The sequence below is a fragment of the Rutilus rutilus genome (genome assembly GCF_951802725.1).
Source record: "Rutilus rutilus genome assembly, chromosome: 12".
NCBI classification, from domain to species: domain Eukaryota; kingdom Metazoa; phylum Chordata; class Actinopteri; order Cypriniformes; family Leuciscidae; genus Rutilus; species Rutilus rutilus.
In genome coordinates, this window is record NC_140217.1 from 37,850,319 (window position 1) to 37,869,745 (window position 19,427).

The 19,427-nt window shown below is 37.6% G+C and overlaps 1 protein-coding gene across 4 annotated transcripts in view; it reads right to left on the minus strand.

The window, feature by feature from the left end:
- Positions 1-19,427, minus strand: part of cacna2d2a (calcium channel, voltage-dependent, alpha 2/delta subunit 2a) — a 212,215-nt gene that overhangs the window by 41,897 nt on the left and 150,891 nt on the right. For all 4 annotated transcript variants that reach the window (XM_084425665.1, XM_084425667.1, XM_084425666.1 and 1 more), the window contains one exon: positions 89-139. In XM_084425665.1, coding sequence (XP_084281791.1) covers positions 89-139 — 51 coding nt within the window. The remainder of the gene's footprint in view (positions 1-88; positions 140-19,427) is intronic.

The following is a 19,427-nucleotide window of genomic DNA, read 5'->3' on the forward strand; positions in this document are numbered from 1 at the left end:
CAGATGACAGTGTGTGTTAATGAGATGTGCATATGAGACAAACAGAGAGTGTGCTTGTGTGGTACGGTGTGGATGAGAGGCTACTTACACGTCCACGAGAATGATCATGTCCTTTGGAGAAGAGGCTCCCTGAATGTACCTATTAAACAGATATAAAAAGACTAGTCAGTGCTGATATTAACATTTCATTGATTTAAAATAAAACAAAAAGGCATATAAGGCATTGGTTCAGTCTTACCAATGGTTTGTTGTTAGTTGCTTTTATAAAAATCATTATGATTAAAAAAGAGCTAAGTAATATAGTTCATAAGCCAAACTGCAGGTGGTTTACAGTAGCCAACTTCGCATCTGAACCCTATAAAGCTACTGTATCACATTTGACACTTTCATTTAAGGTCTCTAAATGATCAACACAATCAAAACTTTGCTGAAAAACCTGTTGCACAATCTACTACATGCCATCTGTCATCTGACTGATAGTTCAGTCCTTTTAGTAGAGAATTGTAGGCTAAAGGCCTTTTAGTATAATTGTAAAAACGCCAAGTGATCATGTCTTTTGAAATCTTTTTTTATATCGTAAATGTAAGAATAACTTTTATATTGTTATTAATATTTCAAGATGAACATTTACTGGACTGAGGTTTAGTTGATTATGCATATATTGTTTATATACAGTGAGGAAAATAAGTATTTGAACACCCTGCTATTTTGCAAGTTCTCCCACTTGGATATCATGGAGGGGTCTGAAATTGTCATCGTAGGTGCATGTCCACTGTGAGAGACATAATCTAAAAAAAAAAATCCAGAAATCACAATATATGATTTTTTAACTATTTATTTGTATGATACAGCTGCAAATAAGTATTTGAACACCTGTCTATCAGCTAGAATTCTGACCCTCAAAGACCTGTTAGTCTGCCTTTAAAATGTCCACCTCCACTCCATTTATTATCCTAAATTAGATGCACCTGTTTGAGGTCGTTAGCTGCATAAAGACACCTGTCCACCCCATACAATCAGTAAGAATCCAACTACTAACATGGCCAAGACCAAAGAGCTGTCCAAAGACACTAGAGACAAAATTGTACACCTCCACAAGGCTGGAAAGGGTGACGGGGAAATTGCCAAGCAGCTTGGTGAAAAAAGGTCCACTGTTGGAGCAATCATTAGAAAATGGAAGAAGCTAAACATGACTGTCAATCTCCCTCGGACTGGGGCTCCATGCAAGATCTCACCTCGTGGGGTCTCAATGATCCTAAGAAAGGTGAGAAATCAGCCCAGAACTACACGGGAGGAGCTGGTCAATGACCTGAAAAGAGCTGGGACCACCGTTTCCAAGGTTACTGTTGGTAATACACTAAGACGTCATGGTTTGAAATCATGCATGGCACGGAAGGTTCCCCTGCTTAAACCAGCACATGTCAAGGCCCGTCTTAAGTTTGCCAATGACCATTTGGATGATCCAGAGGAGTCATGGGAGAAAGTCATGTGGTCAGATGAGACCAAAATACAACTTTCTGGTCATAATTCCACTAAACGTGTTTGGAGGAAGAAGAATGATGAGTACCATCCCTACTGTGAAGCATGGGGGTGGTAGCATCATGCTTTGGGGGTGTTTTTCTGCACATGGGACAGGGCGACTGCACTGTATTAAGGAGAGGATGACCGGGGCCATGTATTGCGAGATTTTGGGGAACAACCTCCTTCCCTCAGTTAGAGCATTGAAGATGGGTCGAGGCTGGGTCTTCCAACATGACAATTACCCGAAGCACACAGCCAGGATAACCAAGGAGTGGCTCTGTAAGAAGCATATCAAGGTTCTGGCGTGGCCTAGCCAGTCTCCAGACCTAAACCCAATAGAGAATCTTTGGATGGAGCTCAAACTCCGTGTTTCTCAGCGACAGCCCAGAAACCTGACTGATCTAGAGAAGATCTGTGTGGAGGAGTGGGCCAAAATCCCTCCTGCAGTGTGTGCAAACCTGGTGAAAAACTACAGGAAACGTTTGACCTCTGTAATTGCAAACAAAGGCTACTGTACCAAATATTAACATTGATTTTCTCAGGTGTTCAAATACTTATTTGCAGCTGTATCATACAAATAAATAGTTAAAAAATCATACATTGTGATTTCTGGATTTTTTTTTTTAGATAATGTCTCTCACAGTGGACATGCACCTACGATGACAATTTCAGACCCCTCCATGATTTCTAAGTGGGAGAACTTGCAAAATAGCAGGGTGTTCAAATACTTATTTTCCTCACTGTATATATATAAAGATCATGTTAAAATGTGAGGATCAAACATGATGCATAAGGCTTTTAAGGGAGGTTTATTTGGTCATCTCTCAATCATCATTGTATTGCACTGCATTCCAAGTTTTAAAACTACAGAGGTTTGATCATACTAAGCATTTAAATATCATCTTACTAAGACATATTTTTGGGAGATATAAGGCCCTTTCACACAAGAGCGTTGATCCCAGAAAATAGCCATAGAATTGCTAGAGTGCCTTCTTTAGGAACGCAAAAATCAGTCCGTCCCGGGATTGATGAGGACCTAGTAACATTGTCAGGATCAGTCCTGGAGCGAGCCCTGTGTGAACAAAAGGCAGGACCAATGCCTTAAAGGGGTCATCGCATGCAAAATTCACTTTTATATGGTGTTTGCATATAAATGTGTCTTTGCAGTGTGTGGACAAAACCACCATACAATAAAACAAATCCATTCACTACTTTTTTTTTATCCTCTAAAAGTCTAAACACTCTCAATAATCAAGCCGTTTGGATTTTCTGAGCAATATGATGTCATATTGCTCATGCCCCGCCACGACCACTGACGGACTGTCCTGTATTAGCATATTTCTGCTCTCAGCCATTTGCATACTGTCCGCCAAGGCAGCACTTTACATAGATATCATATATAAACGCTAGATGTCTTATGGCACAGTCACTTCCGGCATCACCGTTCGGCCATCTTGTGACAGTGCTCTGTGCATTAAGGTGAATGATCAGCACGCACACAAATCCTCTTATCTCGCTGAAATATTGACGGATTTACAAACGGTTTGGTTTCTTACAAACGTTATTAACGTGGCTATAATTCCGAATGCTTGAACATGTATGTTATAATTTTTCATATGTATGCAGTGTATGAATGTAGTCTCATAACTACATCTCTGACGTTTATAACAAACCAAACCGTTTGAAAATCAGTAGAAAATTGAGCAAGTTATGGTTATTTTAAAGTATTTGCACCATTAAACAGTGAGCGAGCGCACTGTGGCAAGATGGCCGCCACGTGCGGACGTCGACCTCCATTGGCCAGCAGCGCGCACGAGACATCTAGCCTTTATATATGATATCTATGGCACTTTACGCGTCTTGTGTCGACACCCCTCATGGGTGAGCAGCTGCTCATTATCATTTAAAGAGACAAGCACTGAAACGGGTCGCTGTGAACAGAGCTGTTTTTGAGGAGGTAAAAGGGTGTTGTTTTACACAACCATTGAGGAATTTTAACCAAAGTATGTTCCAAATTTTACATGAAGAGTAGACCCTAAAGAATCATACCAACTTGTGAAAAATGGGCATCCGATGACCGCTTTAAGAGGAGTGGCGTCGCAATGACGTAGTGATCGTGCGACTCTTTGACCGGGTGTTTTAAATGCAGATCAACATTCACATTGCAAAGTTTGCGTTCGTCATCCTGATGTCACCTGTCTTTACGGGATCTTTACGGGATGTGTGTGAACGCACGCACTGGCGGTGTGAATGAACTAAAATCAAACGATCCCGGGACAGATTGTCAGTGTATTTTCCGGAATCATTGTGTGAATGGTTCTTTAGAGTGACGACTGATATTTATATGCATTTTATGTAAGTATACTCTTATATAGATCTCATTGATTTACATTACAAGCAATCAGAATATCATCTTACTTTTTGGCCATATAAATATCAGCATCTGCACTAAACGCATATTTTTACTCAGTTTGGGCCTCTGTTTTTTTTCCTCTTCAAGTATGAGCTTCATATTCTCATTTTATCTTACAATATGAGCCATAAAAGGCTGTTCATGATACTGTTCATGATTTTTAGATTTAAAAAAAAAAATATTTTGGCTCAATAAACTATACAATAAAAAAAAAAAAATTTGGACTATTATTTCATAGGTCAGGCTTTACATGGTTAATTCTATAGGTGTCATTTCACAACATCTTTTAAAAGAATTTTCTGGCTCACAAAAACCAAAGTATAACATTACACCAGTCCTGTTTTCAAGCTCACTATGTCCAATCAGGCTCCTTTGACTTGTCTTGAGTTGGTGCTAAGCTAACCTGGAAGACCGAGAAGCACAATGTCAGGTGAAACATCAAACCCGGACCTCCGTTTATTCTCCGGCTGACTCATCGGCTCCCCGACAAACACATTATGCGGTTCGTCCGTCTCTCTGCGTCTTTGTGCGAGCGCTAGCAGATCGTGTGCTGAGAAGAGACGCTTTGTCTCAAGCCATTTTTAGCGTGGTGCTCAATCTGAGCGCAGAAACACAATGAGCGATGCGTGGCACTTTTGTGTCACCGACAACAAAATAAATAAATAAGCAGCCGAACGCAGCATCTGTCCACTGCTGATAGAGGCTGACATATAGAAAACACTAGTGAAGCCATTTTCACTTTTCCCCGTGCAATTAAAAACGCATTACACCTGACAATCAGCCCGAGAGATTGATGGACGTCGTAAAGCTGTTGTCTTTGGAAGACTGGGGGAAACGCGTGTGCTTTTGCATGGTGAGGTGATTGGCTGTCACGCAGACAGGTAGTTAGCGCTTTGTGCTTGCAGGAGCAGGCCGATCGTCGAGGGTCTCTTCTACCGCGGTAATCAGGCTGAAGAGGCGACGTGAGAAGTGGTGCCAGGTGCCCGCGGCTCGTCGAGGAAGGCTTTTGAAGCATGGCTAAGCCCTGGAAAAATGGAAAAGCCCAGGCGAGCGACAACACAACACACACAACACACATAACGCTAACTAGCACAAACCTGTACGACGATCTTTGACCCTCATTTTGGACGCCAATCATGTCTTAATGCCACTGGAGAGTGCTAGACGTGGACTATTATAGTTGGCTGAAAGGACAAACACAGCTGAACGACTGTTTAAAGCCAGCGCTAGCAACGCTCAGAATGGGTACTAAGCTTTTGGGGATAGAAATGGATGAAATTAAATGAGTTTTTGATAACTGAAGATGCTACCCAAAAGGGCAGAGAAGCACAGTGGTACTAATTTTATCTGTTTCGTTTCAAAAGTCTTTCATTTGGATGAGTATAACATGTGTGGGAGAGAGAGGAGATGACTTCTATGCTTTGAAAAGTGTGTGAACATCAAAGAGACCAAAACCTTACACACAAATGTATGTCCATTTACTTTTTTTTACTGACTAAAAGCAGTGATGCTACTAAATTTTACCACTTAAAAGGATAGTTTATTTCTGTCATCATTTATTCACTGTATTAATTACTGTATTCTAGAAGAATATATAGAGATATTTTAAAACCGTCTCAGGGTTATTTTCTTGTCCGTACAATGAAAGTCAATGTTGTTTCGCCCCTATTGACTAAAATAACCGTCCCTTTAAATTTGGAGTCAGTATGATTTTTTTTTATATGTTTTTGAAAGACTTTTTTAAAATAAAAAATACAGTAATAAGAGTAATATTGTGACACATTATTACAATTGAAATAAATGTTTTCTATTGTAATATATTTTAAATTGTAATTGTGATCAAAGCTGAATTTTCAGCATCATTACTCCAGTCTTCAGTGTCACATGATCCTTCAGAAATCATTCTAATATGATGATTTCTGATTATCAGTGTTGAAAACAGTTGTGTTTCTGGAAACCATGATACATTTTGGATTCTTTGATGAATAGAAAGTTTAGAAGAACAGCCTTTATTTGAAATATACATTTTTGTAACATTATTAATGTCTTTTTGATCAATTTAATGCATCTTTACTGAATACAATTATTTTCTTTCTTTTAATGGTAGTGCATGCCATTTATAATATATATTCAACTCAACAAGTAAATGGTATATACTACTTTTATGACTCTTTTATGGTGCTTTTGCATATTTTTGAAGCTTAAACCTTCAGTCATTCTTCCTAGCAAATGAATGTACAACCACAACCAGTACAATTATTTAAAATCTGTTCTTTTGTGTTTCATGAAATAAAGTCACACAGGTCTGAAGCGACATGAGACTGTAGTTTGATTACTTAATTCAATTACGAGTATCTTGGCAAGCAACAGTTTCAAATTGGCATGCTAACAACAGTGCTCTCAATCAGCAAAGTACACACAATATGACAGCAGACACTGCTAAATCAATTTTTTTCTCCATCTTTGCGGGAAACACAGGGGTACACAAGATTTCTCTGTATTCAAAATTAATTTCCCAGCTCTGTTTGCTTTGATGCAATCAATCCACAGCATGTTCGATTCAGTTTGTGTCGTGTTTGCTCATGTTCTTACTTCTAATAATGCCGCCCTGTCTTTCTGCTCAAACAAACACACGTTTCCATGAATACAGTTTCAGTAAACACAGGAGGCATAATTGGAGGTTGAGAGGAGCGCATTAGGAGCAACGATAAAACTCCAATAAAAAACATAATGAAATTTTGCAAGCCAAAAAGACGCACATGCCTCATAAATACTGCACATGATGAAAAATCAATGGACTAAATGAAGGAAATTAGTTTTCTAAGGGTTTAATGCATGACCTGTTCCTGTCAGGTGTAAATGTTCAGCATGAAAAACAAACAAATATATTAAGCCAAGGTCAATTTTCTAAATATATATATATATATATATAAAAAATCGACTTTTCTATCTAATATCTACTACTTAGTCGATAAGTACTTGTAGTTGTACAGTATAGCTTATTTAATCATATTCATTTCCAGAAGGACAAAATCCAAGTTTTTTGTTGTTGAATATATTGTGCACAGCATTTCATGTTGACTAAGACAAAACGGTGAATGTCTCATTGATAGGACATGTAAAAGGTACGTTTAACTCATGCAAACATATGTAAAGCTGCGTTCACACTATCTGTGACTGTCGCTGCATGTCGCTGGCGGTGAGGTCTTTAGTAGGCGTTTACAAGTAACGTCTGTGAATTACATTTTTGGAAAAGAAAAAGACTGAATATAAATGGAATCTTAGAAATTATACATAAAATGTTTGATTTTATAGATGAACGAGAATTTATCTGCGGCGTAGGCGCCAGTCTATCTGGCTCGGAGTCGGCACGGCGAGTACCACCGTATACACAGAGATATCATAATTTATAGGAAAGTTGCTGACTGCTAAAATGAACTTCTCCTCCATCTTGCCTCGACACTCCACTAAAGGATGTAGAGACGGATCTGCAGCTTCTGCAGAAGATATATATCCACACATCCATCCTACATTCTATAGATGCCACTATTTCTAGCCTTTTATTTTAAGAAGTGGACAGGAGGCAAGATCTTTACCATACCATCCTCTTACAGGCCTGAAATATAGTCTCACATATCATTCTCTTGCAGGCCTCTGTACACTGTCAGACAGATAATAGTAGAATAACTTGTTCACATGAATGACTATATTCTCATTGATTATACTTTATATTCTGAATAATAAAATCCCCAGCTCTCTATTAAAATGAATGGGATCGTGTTACTTTGTCACTGGTAGTGTGAACGCAGCTTTAGAGTCCATTAAAGATGGGCAGAAGATCTGAGCAGTGTCAGTATCATTCACCATCCTTTCTTTTGGCAAGTTATTTTTCACATTCTAGTCTATATTCATCTCCACTATGCGACACTGACATTCCCGATCTGTGCACAACTCACTGTACCAACCATGGATTAGCCGGATGGATCCAGATGTGCTGTTTCTGCATGGATTCCACTCCATAATTACCCCTCCACCGAGACCCAGCGATGCCATTCCTTCCCAGTCATTACCCACACTCCCCAGCGCCCCGGCCAGGTGACATGCAGATGGGCCATCACAAACCAGGTCCCCCAGTCCGCCAGCTTACCCAATAAACACACACACTCAAGAAGGACCATGAGCATCACGGCCACCCACAGCATCTGTTGCGGCACACCTACTCAATCTTCATCATTTATATTCAAATATACGTTTAGAATAATTAAGTCATCTCAACTATGAAATAACACATGAGAATTACACATGCCCTGTTTACGCCTGGTATTAAGATGTGTTTTTGTCGATCGGATCATAAGTGGACGAAGCTAAACACAGGTGGTGTCTAAAACATTTAGAGTACACACTTCCAGAGGCAGTGGAAAACGCATTCGACTGGATTGGTTTCGTAGTGTAAATGCTCATGTGGTCGAATGTGTTCAAATAGCCGTCTAGCGCGTAATCTCCGCCAACATTATGGGAAGATCTCTAGCCAGACGGGATTTAAACTTTGTCGGCTGAAGACCCAAGTTTGGTTTGAAGACAAAAACCGTACCAAGCTCAATGTTCTCTCACCATTCCTGATTTCTAACACACACTCGGCTGCTAAAGCTAAACTAAAACTAAAGCTGCTGCTCTCTGTATGTTTCTTGATCGTCTCCAGTCGAGTTCATATGTAAATTGTGAGAGCTTATTTTGTCCATTAGATGGAAAGATCTGAAAAACCCATACATTAGACCCTCTCCTCAAAGAAGTGGTTGAAAGTGGACAAAAGAGATGGATTAAAACACCAGGTGTAAACAGGAATGTGTCTGCCTCTTCTACTCGTGATCCAATCGACCCAAATCTTAATACCAGTAGTGAACAGGGCTTTAGTGACCAAACTCTTATATTTGAGCTTTTCCTCTTTTTGTCTAGATTCCAGTTCTGCTCTTTCATTAACCAACTTTAAACAGGAAGGAATATGATGAACATGATGATGCTTTTCCTTCATTATCGGCTCAAAAAATAAAATGGTAACACTTTACAATAAGATCTCATTTGTTAACATTAGTTAATGCATTGGTTAACATGAACTATGTTAGTTCACAGTGCATTAACTGATGTTAACAGATAATTTGAACATTAATAATGTATTAGTAAACATTGAATTGAACATTAACTAGGAGTAATAAATGCTGTAGAAGTATTGTTCATTGTTAGTTCATGTTAACAAATGAAACCTTATTGTAAAGTTACCAATAACATGTATATTCTAAGAAAACAAAATTCAATTCATATTTGTCTGCAAAACCTTTAAGCAAGTGCCTTTAGATTTTTAGGGTTTTAAAAAGATCAAATAAACAGTCAAGTGTGCAAACTTTTGACTGGTGGTATAAATGTAAACTGTGTCTAAAATGAGCAACACCTGTCAATGGAAAGATGTTTTACATTTATACGTTTAGAAGATGCTTTATTCAAAGTGACATTCAAATGAGGAACATCACAAACAATTTGTCTTAAGAGCCAACAATATTCGTAGTTCACAATGCCAAGTTTAAAGCATAAACTAGATTAGTACATAAGCTGGAGCAGATGTGAAATGCAGAAAAGATAAGTAAATAAAAATAAGTTATAGTCTTTTTAAATAAAATATAAAAAAATGTATTTGATTTTAAAGTATTTTAAGAGCTTATATGAAGTATATGAGTTTTTATATTTTATTTTCCTCACTTTTTATCAATAGGTGCATTCTTTGGGAATTTAATCCACAGCGTTGGCATTTCTCCCGCCACGCTCTAGCAGTCCAGCTACAGGAACATATAAATACATTCTGTTGTTTCTCATACATTATTTAGCTGCTTTTCCCTTCTTTCCAGCCGACACCATACATTAGCCAGTCTTTCTGTGAAACGCCACCAGCCACACAACAGTTAAGTTCACTCAGTGATTTTGTTCCTCAGACATTTGTTGTGATGGCTTAAAGGGATCGTTCATCCAAAAATGAAAACTCTGTCATTTACTCACCCTTGTTGCACCAAACCTGTATGAATCTGCTGAACACAAAAGAAGATATTGTGAAGAATGTTGGTAACCAAACAGTTGGTGGTATGGAAAAATACCATGGAATATGGTATCCATCAAAATCTTCTTTTGTGTCCAGCAGAAGAAAGAAACTCACACAGGTAAGATAAACTGGGTATATAAAAAAAAAATAGCAAGTGACATCCAGTTATATATAAATATATAATAAATATCAATAAAAATTTGGCAGTATGATCATATGAAATAATGTTGAAAAACAAGATTTCTAAGGGTTGGTTCACACAGAACATGTTTACTGTTAATAATGCAAGATGCAAATCAGTGTAATAAAAAAGCAAGGTCTAGATTTCTAACTTGAGCGGCGTGGTTTTTTGAATGATGCTGCAAAAACGCTGTCCGTCTAGCACGTGTTTACATTGAAAAACAATGGAAAAACGTATTCTGTGTGTACGGCGCCAGATAAACCTTTTCTAAAAGAAAACGGACAAGATGAGTGCATTGCATCGTGAAAAAAACAAGCAGATCCAGCGAAACTTTCTATTATATAGATTATATTTTCTATTATAGAAAATTGGCATACTATGCATACTATGAACAATGTAGAAACAGTACATGAAGAGTTCAGATGCAAAAACCTCTAAATGCCATCTGAAATTTTCTTATAGAATGATCATTTTTATCAAGCTTGTATATTTAAGTTCAGTAATTTCACTTAAATGACAATTAATAGGTAATCTTCATTGCCATTTAAGTGAAATTATTGAATTTAAATATACAAGCTTGATATTCTCATTCTATAAGAAAATTTCAGATGGCATTTAGAGGTTTTTGCATCTGAACTCTTCACATGCAGAGTGCTCTTCCAAATTCGAAAACCAATTACAAGCCAAAGCCAAAATTGTACTTGCATTTGACAAGTGTTAATTCTGTACAGAATTGAAAAGACGTCACCGTAAGCGTGTGACACTAAACAATAAAGTAGCCGGAAAATAAAATGCATTCAGCAGGTTTCCTCGACATCTCAAACGATCACTATAATAATACTGTACACTTCAGCATCATCATGCACAGTAAACACGTTAACGCAGCGACCCGTCTATAGGAGAGACAATCTCGCCGACTATATGAAAGTGTGCCCTCTTTTCACAAAGGCTGGAGGGGCTGAAAAACCTCATCAAAAAAATGTCCCATTTCCAAGCGATGACGGAAAACACATTTCCAGGGAAGGTGCTCGAAAAAGTAAAAGCAAGGATTGACATTGTAATGTGCCTCGTGCCGCTTTGATTGTGTTGCATTCTCTCAATAGGAGAAAGACATTGGAATTCATGAGGTACTTTTATCACGGTGCAGCGTGGGTAAAAATCAATGCATTACCTCTGAAGGGTAGGAGCACTTTCTCTCTCGAGAACATTTATGCTCTCTGACCTTGTCTGTCTGTCTCTCCCTGTCTCACTCTCATATTCCTGCCTATCACGGTCTCACATTAAAAATTTGTCAATTACAGGCGCTTATCTGGGCTGAAGTTATTCGGTTGACTTACACACGTGCGGCTGCCGGTTTCCCACCGGCACAATCTGCAGGTGCGATGCAGCTCCTGATGGGGTTTATTGAAGTGTATTGACTTCACTTCCCTTTAAATGCGTGTGTACAGGCGTGTGTCTCGCGCTCATGAGTGTGTGTTAAAGGATCTGTGTGTGTGTGAGCTGACAGGATTATTATTTTATGGGCCGCTGCTCTCTCGGCTCTCCTCTGGATGTGTTCTTCAATAGATTGAATTAAGATTAAAACACTGAGGCCTGTGAAGCAGGTGAGCTGTGGAAGAGAGATGTTGTCATGTGTTTATTCCGCTTTTTATTTGGTTGATTATTCAATAATTTGACGCAGAGATCAGCAGATCTGTAGGGATGGACGACCAGTCAGTTTGTCCTTTTAGGCTTTTATAAAGATAAAACTAGTTGAGAAACATAAAATGGCTGTCTTGTGAATTCAAAACAGAGTCCAAACCTCTTAATATTACATTTTGACATTTTTATATTCTTATATAATAATCATTTGACATTTTTTTATCTTAATGCTTATTTTACTTAACTAACCAAAAAGAACCAAACATGGTACAACAATGTACCATGGTAATTGTAAAGTTTTCAAATTCCTTGGATATACCATGTAAAAAGTACTTTGGCAGTACTATAGTACTTTATATAGTACAGATGGTAATACTGTGGTACTTTGAAAAATATAATGATACAGAAAATTATGTAACATAATACCATATGTACCATATAGTAACCAACCTTAAAATATACCAAGGTAGTGAAATTCATGTCAGAGAAACCACAGTAATATTTTGTTCCATTACAAAAAATAACTGGTGGTATCATGGTACAATGATCAGATTGTAATACTATGTTGTTGTTTTTTTGGACAAGTCCCACCGTAATTTTGCAGTATTTATTGAAATACATTGGAATACAATGTAAAAAAAATATCATATATACATGAATTTCAATATCATGGTATATTTCACAGTTCCATAGTATTACGTCTGATACCATCACCGTATCATGGTACTGCCAAAGTGCTTTTATTTTTTATACCATGGTACAGTGACAGTACGAGATCCAGATGTTTAGATTTGACCGGCCATCGGGTTAATACGACAGTAAATATTAGGCCTAGGTGTTTTTGCAAATGTCAAACAAATTCAGTTTCACCATTAATGTTAAATTTAGAGAGAGAGCAGAAACAGGACTGACAGGCCTCCATCTTGTTTCGGCGGCTGATCATGCCGTTTGAGCAGCTGCCGTAATATTTACTTAGGAGCCAGATTGACTTTTCTCAGAAATCAATATGTGCTTTGGCTGTGCTGAATATCTGCTACGCTGGGCTGAACCTGCATAGCAATGGCTTCTCTGTAACGCTCCGATAACAAAACCTACACCTCTCTCTGTTTCTCCTTCAAACTCTTCCAATCAATCCTCGTGTCTTTAGCTGTCGCTCCCACTCTCTCCTCTAAATCGTTGCCCTCTCCGTCGCTCTACACGCCGTCCTTCGCTAACGTGTGTAGACATACGTTATGATAAAAGAATGTTAATAATTCATGTCAGAGCAATTGGAGACAATTAAGTGTGTTGACTGGGCCATTAATTTTCCAGTCAGAGTTGATGTAGAGAGTGTCAGAGTGCTGATCAGCCCCTCCAAAGAGATCTCACAAAGGTCTCCCAGGGTGTGTTCACACTTGTAGTTCGGTTCGATTGGTTCGTTTGGTCCGGACCAAAAAAAAAAACATTTAGTCCTGGTCCGCTTAGCGTTCACATTGGCATTTTAACACCGAAACCTAAAGATACCGGACCTAAAGGCACAGGGATGTGTTCACAACCTGATTGGTCGGCTTTAATTACCGGTAAGTATATTTAGTGACGGAACTTACCGAACATCCAAACCAATGCAGTGTTGGGCTAAATGAGCTCATTGTATGTGTGTAGCTACATATGATGGTATTTAGACCAGCTGAGAACTTGTGAAGAGCTTATAAAGTGTGTAAAGGAGTCAAAACAGCGTCAGGAATCCCTCCGTCACACACACATACACACAGATCTGCAGTGAGGAGACGCGGTTCTGATGCCTGTACTGAACTGTGATGGGCAACATCGCCACTATGACGTGAAACAACAGATACACTTCAGCATTGTGTCCTTTTTACGGTCGCATCATGTGACATCATGTCCCGTTTTTGGTTCATTTACATGTCTTTGGTCTGTGTTGCGTTCATATATCAGTCGATTCGCACCAGAGTTCGTTTGGAAGTGGAGCGAGACTCAGTGTTCTTTTCAGTGTCCTCGGTCCTGTTGTTTGGTGTACACCAGGGTTCGGATGGCAGCGTTCACACTTATTCAACTGAACCGCACTAACAGAGCAATCGCACCAGGGTTCGTTTTAATCCAACCAAACATGCCGAGTGTGAACACACACTTTAATAGCTCAACTGTTTCTGCTAGACATCATGCTTAAAGTCCCCATGAAATCAAAATGGAAGTTTTTTGACATTTAGTACGAATATGTCAGCCTTACTCTTGTCTTAAGGGTAGTGTGCCAGTTACAAAATTCACATTTAGAAGCTATAAACATTCTTACAGTCTCTCACTTCCGCCAATATGGATAAATGATTTTGATGACATCACTCTGCACTTCTGCAGGTTCTCATCCAATCAAATGCTCTCTAGAATCTGAAGCCCCACCCCCTACATTTTAAATAGACGCTGAAGCTGCGGCTGAAATAAGTTACTTGTTCGCACAATTACTATTTTCTAAATGTTGAATGGCACATTGTACACTCTTTAGGGGATAGGGAACGAATGAGGCCGTGTAAATATGTTTTCCATCAGGGCGAATGAAGTTTCACGTTAGTGTCGCGCGAACCGCCGCAGCTCCGGTCCAGAGACACGACAGCACAGAGCGGATCATATGTGCGAGTCGATGCAGATCACAAAACTTATCAGACCCATTTGAATTCTGCACAGATTGCTGTATTTTAAAGCGATGGAGGAGATTAGGAGGAGCAACGGTTAGACTCAGCACTGATGAGTAGAAGAGATAACATCAGTGCCATGCACCAACATAAATTACACATTTTAAAACTCAAAATGATTATGTTCACAGCTTTGCTTTATTAACAGTTTCATATTAAATCTAAAGGGGGAATCTTTTAGACTGTGGCTGTCATAAGCTTTCAAATGCAGCTTTACCGAGCTCGACGGCTGAGCTGTGATATAAACTAAACGCTATTGGCTATTTAAAAAAAGGGGAGGAGCTGCTCGATATGTCCCGCCCAACACATTGAATAACGCTGCGTGTTTCAAAGCACTTCAGTGGGCCTTTAAGTGCCCCGATTCTTGTCCTTAAAAAGAAAGTAGTCTTACATTGCTTTAGAAAAGATCTCAGCAATGTCTCAAACTGTGAAAATCAAAAGTCAGTAATCTCCATATGAATATTGAGAAATGTGTCTCATTAAATTCTCCAAAGATCAAATGATCTGAGCTGCTATCCACATTCTCCGCATTCATTCAGCATTTTGGATCTATCTATCTATCTATCTATCTATCTATCTATCTATCTATCTATCTATCTATCTATCTATCTATCTATCTATCTATCTATCTATCTATCTATCTATCTATCTATCTATCTATCTTAAATCATGTTGCATCACAACAAAAACAAATGATATATATAATCATGGAAAATTAATGATTATTTTGAATAGTTCAAATAAATATATTAAACCTTTTCCTTATGCATGATACAACTAAAAACTTTATACAAAGAATAATTTAAAATCAATTGTTCTAATAAACAGCTACATTTTGTTTCATCAAATTTTCATGCTTCTGCTTCAAGAAAAAGTCCTTGACATATAAACCAATGTTAATAGTTGCTCTCTCGGGATGCCGCACAGACGTGCTTCACATCACAGCAAGCACTATACTAGTTGTGTATGTTTTTGGCCAACTTGTTCTACTTTTGAAAGTTGTAGAGCAGTGGTTTTCAACCTCTCCTCCATGTTTGTGTTTTAACCCTGAAATGGCACACCTGATTCAGTTAATTAAAGGCTTAATGAGTAGTTGACTAACAATTCCTACTCTTCCTACTCTAAAAACTACTCATTAATTGAATCAGGTGTGCCATTTCAGGGTTAAAACAGAAACATGGCCTGTCAGGGGGTCCCTGCAGGAGAGGTTGAAAACCACTGTTGTAGACGATTAAACCATTACGCTGCCTCAGAAGTCTGTCCGAAATCAGTTTCGTGCGCAAATGCTGCCTGCAAAGTCCCCTGTTGTGTTTAGCATGGCCGCGATGCTATATTAACCAGAACTATCTGTTGTATAATAGCACGGTATATTAAAAGTTTCCTCCGAGTTGCTTCCGAACTCCTGCACTGGCGTGTTTGAGACATTAGCTGAGCTAAGCAGCAGGCTGTTGTGTGAGTGGTCAAGCCATGCAAAGAGTGTAATACACAATGACAGCATGTTGGCCCATAATCATGCAAACTTGACCTGACACATCCTGACTCCCCCGTTGCCACGGCTTTGCCAATCAGCAGAGCGGGACACAGGTTGCCAAGCAACAGGCTCAGAAACAGCTCTGGCCGCGTGTGCGGGGGGTTAAAGAGCAGTGGGCAGACGGCGGGCGCACCGCTAGTGTGACACACGCTTAGACATGCAAACCTACAGGGTTGGTGGAACAAATGCGGCAAAAGTAAAACTCTGTAATACTGCAGGAAGCTATTCAGCATCACAATCATCAGATTCATATTCCTCGCCTGGCCCAATTTATTTTGAGTGATTCACCTGAGCAATAAACGCCATGTGACTAATCACCCTGGAGCCGCAGGAAATGTAATATTATAAAAAAAATTACAAATAAAATGAGTATATGTAAAACATCCATACTAAAATAAAATACAAAAGGCTTTTATAAAGGAGGTGCAACAGCAATATTATAAATGACACCAGTGTTCAATAAATAATAAAACGTATTATTAAAATAATATATATATATATGTGTGTATTCAAATAGTTACAAATAAATAACAATCCTATTTAATAATATGTAATATTTATTCATATTTAATCTATAATCAGATGTGCAACAGCAGCATTATTAAAAGACACTAATGTCTATATATCACAAATGTAAAAAAAGAAAACATTTGTAATAACACATGAAATAATATATCATTTTTATAATAATATATATTACTATTTTACAGCTTTAAAATGTCTCATCTCATCAGAATTGACAGCTGGTTAGTTTTGCTGTGCTGAGGATTACGTTTTAAATTCAAGTGATACAAAACATGAAGTGAATTTTTTAACTGATGCTATTTATTCATTCATGTTTATGCATATTCTGATCTTTTGGTTTTTGTGCATCAAGTTTGAATTAAAAGGAGAAAATAATGAATGATAAAAAAAACTTATGAAAAAGATATAAAAAAAACTTATGAAAAAAAAAAGATATTATCACATGATGACATAATGTACATACATTTTTATGTTTATACTGTGATATATACCGTAATCAATATATGACAATACTCATTAAGGGGGTCCAAGACAAATGCACGGGTCGAATCTGTTGACGAGTTTGGTTATACCTCCTTCACATAGTAGCTCACACCACACAAACACACACACTGTAGACGTGCAGGAATAAAAGAAAGAGACAGCATGTGGAGCAGAGCGCCTGCTGATAGCGCACTCCACACCAATTCATCATCTCTGCGCTTATAGAGTTGTTATGTTTTTGTACAGCACCACTAGCCTACACACTCTCAAAAGCATTAAAAGCAACTCATTAAGTCTGCAGAGCATGTTGCACCACAACAAAAACAATGTACAGCTCGCTCCGGCTCATCAGCAACATTAGCGCTTTGTCAGACAAACAAGCTAACTAGCTGCCTGCGCGTGTTGTTCGTCTTTAGGTTAAAAGCTTCTTACAGGTATATTGGGGATTGTTTTTTCATTTTCCTTTGCGCTGGAGACACTTTCCCTGAGTGTGAACTTAATTACTCTGTCAAAGAAGAGGCTCATTAGCGCCTCGCTAAAGTCTGGGAAACACGGCGGCACGCTCATCCAGCCATGCACCCGGCTAACACGCAAGCACCTGATAACAAGTTGTTTTCGATTTAAACACCTTGCTTTTTCCTCTAAACAGCGTTTTCTTTCTTCATTAAGTAGACAGAGATGTATTTCTGTGGGTGATTGTCTTGCTGTAGGGGTGATGTGGCGTATCGGCTAAAGTTGCTCTTCTTCGCCCTCGATCGGGACACCTAACCCCAGGCTAATCCTGAAGGGATTGTTCCTATAACAAGTGTACTGCAAGTCGCTTTGGATGAAAGCTTCCGCTACATGCACTACCTACTAAGTTCTTTGGCCCAGGCTAATGCACTTTTGCTATTTTTGCTTACTGATACTACATACTAAATGAGAAAGTTGATACTTTTAAGCGTTCAGGAAAATGTCACCTGTTTTGTGACATACTACCACATCATTAAACTGCATCTGGACAAATGTTTACGTTAGCATGTAAGCGCTAGTCCCTATAGCAATGCAGCCACAGCCAACAAGAACACAAAACTTTGAATTAGTTAGTGTTATTACGTGAAAATAAAAATCAAGGTAAATCCTGGTATGAATGGAATACATTTTTAAAATATATAATTGTAAACTAAAATAAAAAAAATATATATTTCTAAATAAAATTGAATAAATAATCTAAATAAATGCATAAAGTAGTAAGTAAATAAATGCCTTATACTAAATAAAAAATAAATAAAATAACATTAGCTAAATAAATACAAAAGTAAATAAGTAATAATCTATTAAAATAAAAAATAAGTAAATAAATAAATCTTTTTCACTTCAGCTTAATGCATAAATAAATCAAAATAAAGAAATAAAATAACTTCAGCTAAATAAATAACTAATGCTAAATAAAAATAATGAAAATATAATAACTATAAATATGAAATAAATACAATAACTCCCAATAAAATAAAAATAAATAAAATAACATCAGCTAAATAAATACACAAGTAAATAAGTAATAATCTATTAAAATAAAAAAATAAGTCAATAAATAAATTTTTCACTTCAGCTTAATGCATAAATAAATAAAAATAAAGAAATAAAATAACTTCAGCTAAATAAATAACTAATGCTAAATAAAAATAATGAAAATATAATAACTATAAATATGAAATAAATACAATAACTCCAATAAAATAAAAATAAATAAAATAACTTCAGCTAAATAAATACACAAATAAATAAACAAATTATGCTGAATAAAATAAATAAATAAAAATGACATCAGCTAAATAAATAAGTAAATAAATGCTTAATAAATGCATAAAGGAGTAAATAAATAAAATAACTTCAGTTAAATAAAAATAACGAAATAAATATAATAACTTTAACTAAAATAATAATAAATAACTTCAGCTAAACGTTTCGTTGATTTGCTCTTCACAGATTTTACCCTCATTTTGATGCTTGTACCTGAGCCAGGCTTTGTACCAACATTCTATTTTAAACTCTAGTTTCTCTACTATACCAGTAGTCAACCTGAAAAAGAAAACTGACCATAGAAAACTGACTAATGCTTGCTATAGCACCCCTTGTGTTAACACTGAGAATGCAGCGCAATTCTATTCTTAAACGCAACAGTGCAGGAAACCATAATATAAAATCTTCCCTATAGATCTGGAGCACATGGGGACGAGACTGACCCGTACTGACCCCCGGTCTGACCCCGCTGTAAACTACAGCAGTCCGACTTCATCTGAACTTCACACGCTTGCTTGCTCTCTGCAGCGAAGGCCACCGGGGAGCCAACAAGATCAAAGTCAGACTAAATGGAGTCTTTCCTC